This window comes from Ruditapes philippinarum, unplaced genomic scaffold (assembly GCF_026571515.1).
Source record: "Ruditapes philippinarum isolate M1 unplaced genomic scaffold, ASM2657151v2 ctg12599_1_1_1_1, whole genome shotgun sequence".
In the NCBI taxonomy this organism is placed as follows: Eukaryota; Metazoa; Mollusca; class Bivalvia; order Venerida; family Veneridae; genus Ruditapes; species Ruditapes philippinarum.
In genome coordinates, this window is record NW_026866362.1 from 1 (window position 1) to 14,355 (window position 14,355).

Below are 14,355 nucleotides of genomic sequence, written 5' to 3' on the forward strand. Positions count from 1 at the left end.
CTAAAACTACCAGTACGGGTAGCTACGGAAGATGCCGGAATTAATCCGTGGCTCTTCCGTGGGCGTATACCATGAATATGTGACCGGGGTATTAAACCAGGACGTTTAATAGCAGGCATGCATTTAAAATTTATACCATACTTTATATTGAAAACTTCGTTGGTCACATACACTTCCATAAATTATAATAACACCTCAACGATGATTTAGTAAGACGACTGACATAATGTGTTATCAGACATTTTTATATCACTAAATAATCAGTTGATGATAACACAATTTGACGAATGTATGTTGTCTTCAAAGTAGAGAAAAAAGTTTATCCAAGTTTAAAATCATACGCAATAAAGGTTTTAGGTATATCAGTGATTTCTATTCAAAGTATTTAGTGGATGTATGTTAACACATAAAAAACCGTTTGATAAAACAGCTATTCAAAACTTATAAAGCGAGAAATAAGACTTTTGATTATCATTAGTGTTTGCTTTACTTAAATATGATATTTTACGTATGTTTATATACTGAGGGTTTTATTTTCAATTGATAGATGTATGATCAGGTTTTTTTCTCTATCGACTCATTTATCAAATCGTATTTATGTCCACTAAATTATTTAACATTATTTACCTCCAACTTCTATAATGTTTGTTTCAAAATAACATGATGTATGCACAGTTATAAACAATACAAATGCTAATACAAAAAGACTTATTAACCCGGAAACATAGTGTCAACAATACACCTTACACGTACAAATGTTTTGAAAAGCTCAGCGCAAAAATGCGCTCATTACAGATATCTTACCAAATCATTCATACGCACAGGTCATGTTCTATTCAGATAAAGTACTATTGTACATTATTCCGGATAACATCTGATAACTAGCTATCCTAATAAATTTTTCAATGGTTAATTGGATTTTACCAGAATTGTATATCATAGATAAATGGGAGGACAAAAGACATTGTTCATCATGAACTTTGGTAGGCTTGCTAGAGATAAGAATATTTAATGTTTTTTTCTTTGAAACATACAAAACAGTAATCAAAATGGACAAAGTATGTTTCTTTATTATCATAAGTGTAACAGATATACAAATAGTAACAAAAGGAACTAATATAGTAATATTACATGCATTTGTTTACATGTCAAATTAAAAAAAAGGTTTCTATTAATACCTGGGATTTAAGATACATTAGTTATATGTAAGTCCCAGATAAATAGTGAAAGTAGAACACACACTGGAAGAAAAAAAATGGGATAAATTTCAAAAAGACCAAATTCAGGAATTTTTGTCTGTTATACACGTTATATGGTGAACATTATTTATCATTCTAACACGACCCGCATTTTTCCCTATTGAACATAGAAGAACCGAAAGTGTGTGTTATTATGCTATAAAATCTCTGTTTGACGTCTTATATTTAGACATGTGACGCAATCATTAAACACGTGACGTAACAACTAAAAATGTGATGCACTGACAATAAGTACGGAAACAAATCAGGCCGCAATTAAGCTTATTATAATTCACGGCAGCATTTATTTGTTGTTGTGTTAGAATCGAAATAATATATCCAAATCGGTGATTTTATTACTTGATAACATCACTGTTTGTCGTTCGGGTGCGCATCATTATATCACTCGGGCTACGCCCTCGTGATATAATTCCCCGGATCCGAACTCCAAACAGTGATGTTATTGAGCAATAAAATCACAGTTTGGGATATATTATTTCTTAAATATAAAGAAAGACTGTTCTCTGAATTTTAGACAGGTTTGAGGAAATTCACTAACATCATGTTCGTGCGATTCAAGGATATAAAGGCTAATTGACATTGGTAATAAAAATAAGAGCTGTTGTTAATTGATGTATTGGGAGATCGATCTACTAATTGGTGAATTAAAATATAAAAATTGATTCAAATCGGGTCCATGGACAAAAAAAGTAAACACAAATAGCACCGCTAAAATGCCTTATGATAATACACAAAGAAGTTTTATGAGAGATAGTTTAAAGTAACTACATGTTGAAAGCATAAGGAAATAAATAGTTTATTAGCAAAATAAACTTATCATAATTAAGCATATACTCAATGTTTTGAATCATTATGTTATTATTATGCATACAATCATGAAGTTAATAACTGTAAAGAAAACTTTCTTATTAAGAATTGTTCTCGTCAGTCTTTTTGTATACAAACATGTCGGTTTTTGTTTGAGTAATGAATTATTTACGGATTTTGTGACAGGTAAGGCAATATATATGTTGAACATGTTTCATATTTCGAAAAAAAAAACATACGATACTACTTTTGCGCTCATTTATTTGGGATTTTAACCACACTTAAACCATCGAAGAGCTATGGTTTAACAATACTTGTCATTCTACATTACTTTTATTATGTAGAATTCATTCAGAATTTAACGTTGAAATACGAAAAGGTGTGTATTCAGATCAAACAAATATCAATATTTACAAGACAAAACATAAGAACACGTGTAAAATCATATGTAGGAGAGAAGTAGGACATTTTACGTAGATATCAATTAAAGAATATTCAATAAAGTTAACGTAAATTGATTTTATACCGAATACTGATGAAATGATGATTTGAGTAGGAGAATCAATTGACAAGAATAAAGAAAACAAATATTAAAAAGGTGCGCAATTTAATGTAAAAAATCAATGTTGTTTATTTTGCAATAAAAAAAAACTTCCGAAATAGTGTAATGTATATTAATTAATTAAGGGTTTCGAACTTCATTACTATTAATGATCGTTTTAAATGGTTATGGAGAATACATTGGAAAGATAAAACCTATATGAATAAAAATATGTGCTGTTTTTTATGGTATATATCTCGAAAAAAATACCATAGTTAAATGACGAGTATAAAACTAATTGCCTTGGTTTGCAAAGTTTTCAGAAGGTTTATGCAGTACGTCTGACAGGAATTAAAACAGGAAACATTTTTGTTTTGTTGTTCTTTTTTCTTAGAACGCTTTAAATGTTGTGTTTATTTTTGGCTTAGCCGTTTCATATATTAATAAAACAATGTTTGACAAGTGAGTTACAGTTAATATGTCAAAATCCGGCGAATATCGCATCATTTGAATTCAATGGCGCATAAGTCAATAATATTTGTTCGAATGATTGAATATATGTTTGTAATTCACCGCAAACTGCAGTACGAATAAAGGCTTATTATACATTCAATTACAATTTGATACATGTTTTCAAACGTGTATAAATACAACATTAGTATCAGCTTTATATTTTTGCATTCAATGCATGAACTCACTTTATGGCTCTTTTATTGTAAATGTTAAGAGTTAATGTGACAGGAAAAGATTTCTGTATGGACAATATTTGATTTGAGAATTCGTGAAAATGAAAACTATACACAACTGCGCTTTTTTGTTTTATTCATATATTGCATTTGACTGATAAAATATATAAAGAAATATTTAAAGGAAAACCATTAAATTGACTAACAAAGAAAATTGTTTCAGATGACGGGAATGTTATACTCTGTATATCTGTCAGATTTTTGCACAACTCAATTCCGTTTAACTAAATATAAACTCAAAACAATACTTTTATACCATATGCATTTTAGGAAGTATTAAAATGTTCCCAAGCTACATAATCAAAACATGTTTGATGTATCTTCCATAAATGAAGAATTGACAGCATGGTTATCAATTTTGAGACTAATTTTATGACAGTATAAAGTATGTTTGTATAAACAGATAATAATTGATATACAAAGGATACACTATATGTCTAGTTCTTTTATGAATGCATCTTTATATTTCACGTCTTATAGGTACGGTGTTGTTACAAAATTATGGAAGTTGCTGGTCAAAAGGAGACGAAAGACCAAGATGCCAAAATGTGTAGTTTATGTGACGATTATGATATTACAACTAATGCGGATGGGTTTTGCGTAGAATGTGAAGTAAACATTTGCAATTCATGTTTTGTGAAACACAAAGGACGTAAAATTAATAGAAATCATTCCTTAGTAAGAGTCGATGATTCGAATCCAGTAACGGTAATGGTTGCTGATACGTATGAAACATGCCAAGAGCACAATGCAGAATCTGTGAAATTTAATTGTCCAAAGCACGACCAAGTTGGCTGTGCAGAATGCATAATTGAATATCACAATGGATGCAGGTTGGAACTCATTCGTAACAAAGCTGCTACATTTGTTAACAGTCAAGAATATAGAAATTTTAGAAATGAGATGAATGAATGCATGCACGAGGCTGAAGACAGTCTATCATTGATAGACTGCAACCGAAAACAGCTTACCGAGTTCTATGAGCAATTTGTTCGTGACGTGGAGGCATTCACAGATCATGTAATTGAGCGTATAAATAAAATGAAAAAGAAGGTTCTGAATCAGGCGAAGGACATTATGTTGAAAGACAAGAGGAAAATGGAAGATTTACAGAAAGATATCGACGGCTTAAAAGCTGAATTGGCACGCCAAAACAATGTACTTGAGTCAAAAATTGACACTCCAAATAACCTCTTTGTAGCAGTCGTACTGATAAAGCCAGAACTGAAAAAGACTCAGCAAAATATTAAAAGTTTAAGAAACAAAAACCATGTGACTCAGTATAAGTTCATGCAAGACAAAATTCTAGCTCAATCAATAACAGAAAGCAAGGTGATTGGGATGCTCATTGAACAGCCGTTTGAACGGAGTAAGTTTTTTTGTTTACCCATTATTTTAATTTTTATTATAAATATCATATTTATAGGAATAAATAAGAAAAAGATACGTAAAAACCACATTCGATACTGTTGCCAATTATCATAACTTAAACATCTTTTGCATTCATTTAACAATCATCTAGCTCGTACCTCATTACTCGTTTTGTTTTTAATTTTTAATTGCTGTTCAGCTGTTCATTTGAGAAATCATATTTAGTTTACGATGTTTTCTTTAGTATAATGGTAATTCGTACATTTTAGGTGAACAGCATCTACATGAATTTAAACAAGCTAAATCAGCTGATGAAGGGCAAGTTAAAGATCTTTTACCTCAGGTTAGTCGACTTATTTAAAAAATCTCTTTGAAGTTCCTTTGAGATTTTGAAGTGGTGACATGGAAAATGCTTTAAATTACAGAACATAAGAAAAAAGGGAACATACAGCAACAAAATGTATAATTCTAGGCTGTAATAATGGCAACAAGAAAAGTGCCCACAACAAAATAAAATAAAATATGCTTTCTTAGACACGTAATACTGTATGGATACATGCCGAGACAAGAGTCACGATACAGCTCAAAATTGAATTATTCTGGTTCTGTCCATAAAATGGACTACCGTGTTCTTAAAAATGTAGTTATTATTGATGAAAATAATGTTAGAATATATAACCGCCTGAGGAAAATACCCTTAAATATTTTGCAATAAAGATGATATACTGTTAACATAGTACTTTTTCAATATATTTGTACCAACTCCCAAGATACATAAGACAAAGCAATGGCCTTTTATTAGTTATTATACAGGGCATCGGAGAAGTAAGGCGAAAGTGGTATTTCATGATATGTAAGCATTGTTAACATTGATAAGACAATCACCAGAATAGTTGCTTTATTATATTTAGCTCGATAATAATCAAAATATTTTATTTTTCCAAATATCACATACTATTTTACTAAAAGAACTCGTGATCTTGTAATAATAATTAGACATTTGTTTTGTTGATCATGGATATTGATTAAAATTTGTCTGAAGAAAATGCTTTAAATACATTGTCGCATCCAATCTTTGAACAAAGATTATTCAAAGAAATAATTATCATAAGATGATGAATGAGGACAATTTTCCTAACATCTTTATTTATTATATAGCAAACACAAAGTGAAAGCAGAAACAAAGGGATAGGTAAGTTATATTTCTAAAACTTTTTAGTGAATACTTTTGATCAATGTGTTTGATAGGCATTGTTTTAAAAAAATCACCAACGAACTATGATAATGTGTCCATATTTATGCTTAATTATTTAGTTTTCTTTTTATTCATGTCAACATGCACGGTTGATACTATATATGAAACTTTATGACTAATGATTTGCATTACTTACATTCATGTTTCTAAAAATATCCTAATTTAAGTCTTAACAGCATAATAATGTTTGCTTAAGTCTAGAATTAGTTTTATCTAATCTTGAAACGTGTAATTGCAATAGAGAAAGAAGCAGAGATGTGTACAAGAAAAGAAAAGATGAAAGTCATAGCGCCCCGAAATCTTCAGGTGAGTTATTTAATATCTTAAATGTTTATGCGGTGGAAAATGCGCTTTATGAAATTAAGTGACGTGCTGTGATTACAATATTATTTCACATTTTTACGGTAATTTAACAATTACTGACGCCAACCTTTTAATTGTGATAAATGAATGAAATAATATTAATAATTTCTATGCGTTTGTGTTTAAAATATTGTATAGAAGATTTTGCATCATTTATAAAACGTATTGTTAGCTTCCCTACTAACAGGACACCGATAATAAGGTTACTTTACTTTGTCACTTTTAAATTATTGAACAATTTTTTTTAATCCATCAAACATTGAGATTATTTTGCTCGATTAAAAGAGTCATTGTTAAATTTATGAAATGTCCGTTATATTAGATTTTTTTAAAACGATGTTGATAGATGGCAAAATCTCTCACATACAAGTTAAAACCATAAACCGCCTCTTCGAAAAATCTGATATTTTTGGATTTAAATTTTTCAACCCAACAGATGTTTGCAAAGGATATTATAATTATAAAAGTGTATAGAATAGTTTATAATGTAGTCATTTACATATGAAATTTTGATTGATTATGATTATTTTGTGACTTCGTGGTAACGAATACCTATTTTAATTACTGTGATTTTGTTCCAAAAAAGTTTTAATTGTTATATATATGCTAGGGTCAATATAACCCCGGCTGTCCTTGTCAGTTGAATATCTGATTGATTTCATTCTATCTATATTTGTTATATTGCACTATTTACTTTGGTATCTTACAGTTAAGAATAATAGTCATTTGTCACAAAGAATGACCGTCTTTACTTCCATTGCTTTGTTGGCAACGGGATTAATCATAGGGACTAAAGTCAAATAACTACTCTGTTTACATTTAGCCACATTTATGACAGATTACTACACATTCAGTGCAACTTTATTTTGCAGTAAAACATCTAGTTTGCTATAAATCCATTATCTTAATATTATGATACACATATTTGACATTTCTAAAGAATTAGAACAATATGGACATAATGTTTCTGAGATATACCTTACATGTTGTTTTGTTAATTTGTTTGTTTGTGTTTGCTTTTTAACTAAATTCAATCATTTGTACCATTTGAACCACTTTCAAATTCTCCAGAAATATGTAATTTAGATACCTATGCATTGAAAGATGGAGCGATTTATTCAATTGGATTAAATTCCTTTTTGTTCAATTGATTTATCAATGCATTTATTAGTATGTCATATCCATTTAGGCAACATAATTATAATTAAATCCATGTTCAGATAAATTATATTTGATTATAATCCAAAATTAAGATTCAATAAACATTTACAGTAGAAATTCATACACATTGTATGATTAATTGCAATCATGTTAAGGTATAGTATACCGTATCACATGCGTGTGGATCTAAAACTATTACATATAATCTACAATACCATTTTAATAGTATAGATAAGAAACATTCTAATTTAGTTAAATGATCATTTCTTATGCTTTAGGCAAATCTACCTTTTAATAAAGTATTTTGATATTATATAATGTGTTTTGAGTAAAACCTACATGTACCTTAAGACTTGGCCTAAACTTTAACTGCAACAAGTCAGCTGCAAATATAAAGTAATTTGGAAAGAACAAAAGGGGTTATTTGATCAATAGTTTAAATAATCTTAGAAGGTAAATGCGTAATGCTTATGAAAAGTCTAACATATATTCTCATGTTAAAGATAATTAACTGAACAAAGCTGTTTTAAAAAAAAATAACAAAAAACAAAAACAACAAAACAAAACGTTAGCCACTTTTGGCGATAAAAAGTCATGTATCGTCGTAGCAAACTTTCAATGACATGTATTCCTCCAAATAAATTTTCATACAAAGAGCGCAGGTTCTTTGTACATATAACGTCATCAAATTTTTATGGTTCTGGGGTCTTTAAGACACCAAAGGAGCAAATCAGTATACGTGAAGGTTCGTTTCAATGTAAATTTTATTTAAATTTTGCATATTTTAGAAAAACGCTAAAATTGAGGATTTTTTTTAATTAAATAATTGTTCATGTATAATTTTGCTTATAGATTTTTCAAATACATGTATAGATTTAGCAGTTGTTTATTAAATTGTCGTTAACCAATACATTATGTGTTTCATTTGCAGCCATTACTTGACAGAAAACTGATTTGCAAAAATCTAAAAATAGATTGCGAATGTCTCAGGTATGTATAAACTAAAATGTAGATGATGACTTATTTCTAATATCAGTTCTATATAATTAAGTTAAAATGTACTTATGGAAAAATTAATAACAATTAAAGGCCTTTATTTAACATAAAACTTTAAAAATTTAACATGTATTTATGTTCAGATTTAGAAATGTCACATAAATGTGGAAAAAGTGATATGAAAATGTAAATAATATACGTTTGCTAATTATATAAACTCTAAAACGGAATATAGCAATACCCGACTTTAAATTTGTACATCAACTTTTTTCGTATTACACATGCATAATGAAAAATAAACTTGTTGTATTACTACAAACAATACCATTTTTATGTTTTCATTGCTAATTATATAAAATCAATGTGAATTATTAGCACTTTAAATTAACTTTTTGAATAACTAACGTAGAGTTTTCAACAAATTAAAATTAAATTAAATACTAAAAAGGAACAGTATTTGATATACCAGCAAAAATATGGTGTAACACACAGAATCACAAATATTTCAAATACAATCATAATTATTAACTGTACACATTTATGTGTTTACAGTTATGCGGCATACAAAAGTACTGATGTTGGATTGTATGTGTTCAAGGAGAATGTGCGTGCAAGAGCATCCTTTGAAATTGAGATATTAAGCTTGGGTAAAAGCGGGTCTTTAGGTAACATTAATATTCTTATTGTATAAATATTCACCTTGCTTGTAAAGTCAGTTTGATAAGAAATCTCAGTATTGCTATTATCAATCAACGATAACGACATTACCATTTTTGCAAGAACGGCATACTCTTGTTGCATTTTGGGGTCCTACTATGTTAGGAATAAATACTTTACATAACATTTATGTTTAATTTCTTACAATGCTGTGTCTAGCCTTTTTCCTTTTAATACAAACATTGTCCATGACTTTTTCTTATTAAATGGAAAATGTATTGCCATAAATGAAAAGTTAGATTATTTTTATTAACACGTCTTAATTTAAGTTGACAAGATTATTGCTGTTTAATTTCCGTCACGTAAAAATAAGTTGTAAACATTTTTTAAATAGAACTTAGTAATGTGTAGTATATTTAAATTCTAGCTATTGGCGTTGTGCCAGATGACTATCCTGACAATCTTCTACCGGGCGTAGGCCAAAATTCCTGGGGATACCACTCAGACGGCAAGTATGTATAGGCAGCTTTATTGTGTACTTTTCGTTATTTTTCTAAGTCTTACATTTGATTTGTATGATTGAAAGAAAAGGTATTATAAATACATGTATATACATTATTAAGAATACAACTAAGTGAATAAAATCATATCAGCAAACTTTGAAAAAATGTAAAGAAATATATTGTTTCTTTGCATTTTTATCAAATCGTTAACCCTTTTGAAATATGCATGTATTTAAATGCAATACATGGGCAAAATTAACATTATTAAGCATCCTATATTTAAACCTTGCTTCAAGACCAGATATTTAAGTATAACGCATCAATAATATTTGCATAAGCTTTTAGCAGACTAAGGGTTAAATGTGTCACATGAGATGTATCCTAGTTACATACTCTAGTTTCTCCAGATGTAAAAAAAAAACAATTTTATGTGAATTATACTTCTCCACCATCCGGTATTTTTCCTCAAATATAGGAATTTGCAGTTAGTGCTTGTATTCATAACAGTTATTATGATTTATAAAACAACATACTGCTGACAATAAATTACAATTATGTTTCAATGAATATCATGTTCTGCCATCCATATTAAGAACGAACGTTTTCCAAAGCATTTAATAAACGGACAGTTTCTTTTCCACTATTTATCAAATGTATGTTGTGAATGTTAAAGTCTCTTTTATTCTTATAATATATGTTTGAGTATGATACACTTTATGGACAGTGTTTTTGTAGCATAAACATCTTTTCTGTATTATTCTATTCGAATTGTATCCTACAATTGCAGTGTAATTAAAAATAGGTTTATACGGTAAGTTTTTCATTTGCATCAAATACTTTGAAATATTTTCTTTAATTTAAGACTGTCTGATGCATTTTATGTTCCAAATATGCTTAAACAAGACGAATACAGTTGCGGTTTAAATAAATGTGTAATTTATCGTTATCAGTACCGTAATTGTAACAGTTGTATTTTTGCTCAAGTTTTTAATTTAACCAGTTTATTCTGAATAAAGTCAAACTAGACCAGCGATCATAAATGTCAATAAATTGAAAGAATACATCTTAAATTTTGTAAACATATTCATTGTCCACTAGTAATGTAGGTCTATAGGTAAACTTGCCTGTTTTCCTTTATATATTTATCGCTATGTCAGAGTTTAAAATTTTGAATACAAAAAAATGCGTAATTAGAAAAAAATATGATTTGATTCTGAAAGATGAATATGTAAACTGGGCTCATAACGTTAAGAAATTATTACATACCTTTGTTTCTGGTTTTATTTGGGAATCACCACAACATTGTGATATTTACTGTTTCATTACATGTTTTAAGCCGCGGTTGATAGATATTTTTGTGCAAGACTGAATAGTAGTTTGACTAACAATAGTGTTCTATTTGTTTATAAGAATGTTAAACAAGACTTTGTGTATGAGGATTACCTGAGTATTGTTAGACCAAAAAAGTGTAGACAAGTTTTAACAAAGTTTAGACTCTATTCACATAAAGAACGTATTGAGTCCGGTAGATAAGGAAAGAATAGGATAGAAAGGCGCGAGAGAGTTTGCGAAGTACATGTATGTGGATCAAATGACATTGAAGATGAACAGCATTTTATTTTAAAATGTACAAAGTATAAACGTGTAAGAAAACGATATGTTACGAACGTCCTATTGTTTTTAACTCTCTTGGTTGTTTTAATCAAAGAATGTACACACTGTAAACAATCTAGCTTGCTATCTAAATTGTGCATTGAAAATAATGAGTTATTTGTTATTCTAACACGACCCGCATTTTTACCTATTGAACATAGAAGAACCGAAAGTGTGTGTTATTATGCTATAAAATCACTGTTTGACTTTCTATATTTAGACATGTGACGTAATCATTATACACGTGACGTAACCACTAAAAATGTGACGCGCTGACAATAAGTACGGAAACAAATCATTCGCCATTTAGCTAATTATCATGTACGGCAGCTTTTGTTTGTTGATGTCGTGTTAGAATCGAAATAATATATCCAAATCGGTGATTTTATTGCTTGATAACATCACTGTTTGTCGTTCGGATGCGCATCATTATATCACTCGGGCTACGCCCTCGTGATATAATTCCCCGCATCCGAACTCCAAACAGTGATGTTATTGAGCAATAAAATCACAGTTTGGGATATATTATTTCTTAAACATAGTCTCATTGTATAAATTATTTGAGTCTGTAATAGTTACATATTTCAAAAGAAGAATGTACTATAGTTTATTGCTGTCTCAATATTGTATTGCTGTCATTATCGGAAACACGATTACCAAAAATAGCACAATCTCTAAAGAGATAAATGTTTATTGATGACAAATTATTAACTGACATAGATACCAAGAAATGCGTTTTTTATTATCTGAATTCTAACTAGACATTTCAACTATTTTTGGTAAAAAAATGTTATACCGATTTATAAAATTATAATAGCGGCTCATATGTTTACGTCTGTAATTGAATTTAAATATGATCTTAATTATATATTTTGCTTAAAGATAATAAAGCGGGTTGCTATTAAACAACTTTTAGAAAGGATTTCTACTTGATACAGATATCTCAGTAAATTATGTTTAATATATCATATGAATGCTATACAAAACCATGGAAATTATAAATTTCATACATGTAAATGTAATTAATCAAATTTTTATTACAAACTTTGCATAGGAACAAGCAATTTCATTGCTGTAGCTGCTGAATCGAGCAATATGAAAGATCCTTTGTCTGTGTAATATTATAAACGAAAGCTTTGCAATTATAAGTAATATTAAAGGAACTTCACGAAAATTGGTTGACATGATTGGATGTTTTTATGTAGGTTTTAGACAAATAAGTTGTGTTCAAAATTGCAGATAATTTCCTCGCTCCGTACTCTTCGCATATCCATACACTATTTCGCAGTATCCGTTTTTTTTTGTTTTTTTTTTCAAGAATATAAATTCGTATTATAAAAATGATCCAAATCTGAAAAGTGTTCCACGGCTTCACACTAATATCGGGCTTAAATACCTCACATAAACGATTTTGAATTTCTTTTTGAGAATATAGCTAAATTGTTTTGCATAAATTTCTGTATTGATTGCCCAAGGTGATCTATGTTATAAGTTTAGATATTATAATGATTTTAGATTTTTGGACCGGAAAGGAGTTCCTTTAATATTATCAAAAGTATATATTGCATACACGTTACAATTTATTTTACTATCCACTCATAAAAGGTGGTAAGAATGTTCACGTTTTAGATTAAAACACACCAGACGCTTGTATTTTGTACATTAAGTGTCATACGATGTTGATGTCTTTATTAAGGATGTGTTTTATTTTATTTAGTATAATTTTAGGGTCACAACATGCCTCTCTTGTCAAACTTGAATTATTATCAAAGGCATTTTGATTATTGTAGGGTGTATGTATTTATAATAGTAAAAACACCACCTGGAATGAAAAGAATATTTATCCACGATCACATATGTATGCATTGAACAAGAACGAATAACATAGTTCTTACATAATTATTTAGCATACATTCAAATAGATACAACAGTTACTTGAAATTAATGTACGATCAAAGTATATAATTTAATTCTTTGACTGAAGTTTTGTCACAATGTTTTCACTATAAATAGAGTTGTTTGTTTAATTTACTAGAAAATCATCGTTATTTTGTGTTTTGTTTTGTCTTGGAACACACAATGATAAGCCTATTTGACAAATATTATTATAGTGAGTCAGTATCAATGTAAACTTATATGGAAACAAACATTGTATTTTCTCTTATTAAAGCACTGCTTAGAGTTAAGACTCTTATATTTGACATAACTGTATTCTCTTTGCCACGAAATTGATTAATAAGACTATTAATTGTGTAAAAATATACCATATTCGTTTGTTTAAACATGTTATCTATAATGTATTTTCAGGATGTTTGACAAATGTGGAGATGCATGGAAAGTCGGTGATCGAATTAAAGTTTATATGCAAGTATTAAGTATTTTTGGCGTTTGTTTGTAATGATTTGATTTATAAAGATTTATACAAAAGATTCATTTTGTAATATTTTACATAAAAACAGTTACGTCAAACGTTTAAAGTGAAACTTAGATATTATAAATACGGTAAGGTATGCCATTTCTGATATTTCAGCAGTTGACATACATGTAATTGCTCCAGAATTTATGTGTGTTTTCTTATCAAATACGGATAAACTATCAATCAACACTTCAATGGTTGATTCAAAGATATGTTTAATAGTTTAACATATTCACAGGATTGCAACATTTTTTTCAAGAAAAAGCTATATAAAGTTATTTATACACATACAAAATTACTCTAGATCTGTAAATATAATTATTCTACTTTAGTATTTACAATGTATTCATATTATGATTTAATTCCAAAGTCTTCAACAAATGAAAATGTGCACACATAATTAAGGCATTAATAAATCAGAGCTTACATGGCTTCGTGTAATCAAAACAATAGCATTTGCAAATAAATGCATGCTTACTAAGCCCGAAAGTCTTTTTGATGATACAACTGGTTCGTGTTATTTGTTCCCCCAAACAATAGCATCTGAAATCATGTTGAACTTTGAAGCTCTTCAATTTTATTCAAATTATTACAACTATTAATCATCATTGAACTTAATTGTTTTTA

At 28.9% G+C, this 14,355-nt stretch overlaps 1 protein-coding gene across 1 annotated transcript; it reads left to right on the forward strand.

The window, feature by feature from the left end:
- Nucleotides 1–3,834: 3,834 nt before the first annotated feature.
- Nucleotides 3,835–13,790, forward strand: LOC132732276 (uncharacterized). Its single transcript, XM_060718665.1, has 8 exons — nt 3,835–4,722; nt 4,994–5,067; nt 5,883–5,916; nt 6,221–6,285; nt 8,435–8,493; nt 9,052–9,164; nt 9,584–9,668; nt 13,620–13,790. The coding sequence occupies exons 1-8, from the start codon at nt 3,855–3,857 to the stop codon at nt 13,708–13,710; spliced, it is 1,389 nt and encodes a 462-aa protein (XP_060574648.1). The 5' UTR covers nt 3,835–3,854; the 3' UTR covers nt 13,711–13,790.
- Nucleotides 13,791–14,355: the final 565 nt, after the last annotated feature.

Bases quoted from the DNA above. Each gene is read 5' to 3' on its own strand.
- LOC132732276 (XM_060718665.1), top strand. From the start codon at position 3,855: ATGGAAGTTGCTGGTCAAAAGGAGACGAAAGACCAAGATGCCAAAATG. The intron at 5,068-5,882 runs GTTAGTCGACTT...TTTATTATATAG, and splicing joins TTAAAGATCTTTTACCTCAG to CAAACACAAAGTGAAAGCAG. The intron at 9,669-13,619 runs GTATGTATAGGC...ATGTATTTTCAG, and splicing joins GGATACCACTCAGACGGCAA to GATGTTTGACAAATGTGGAG.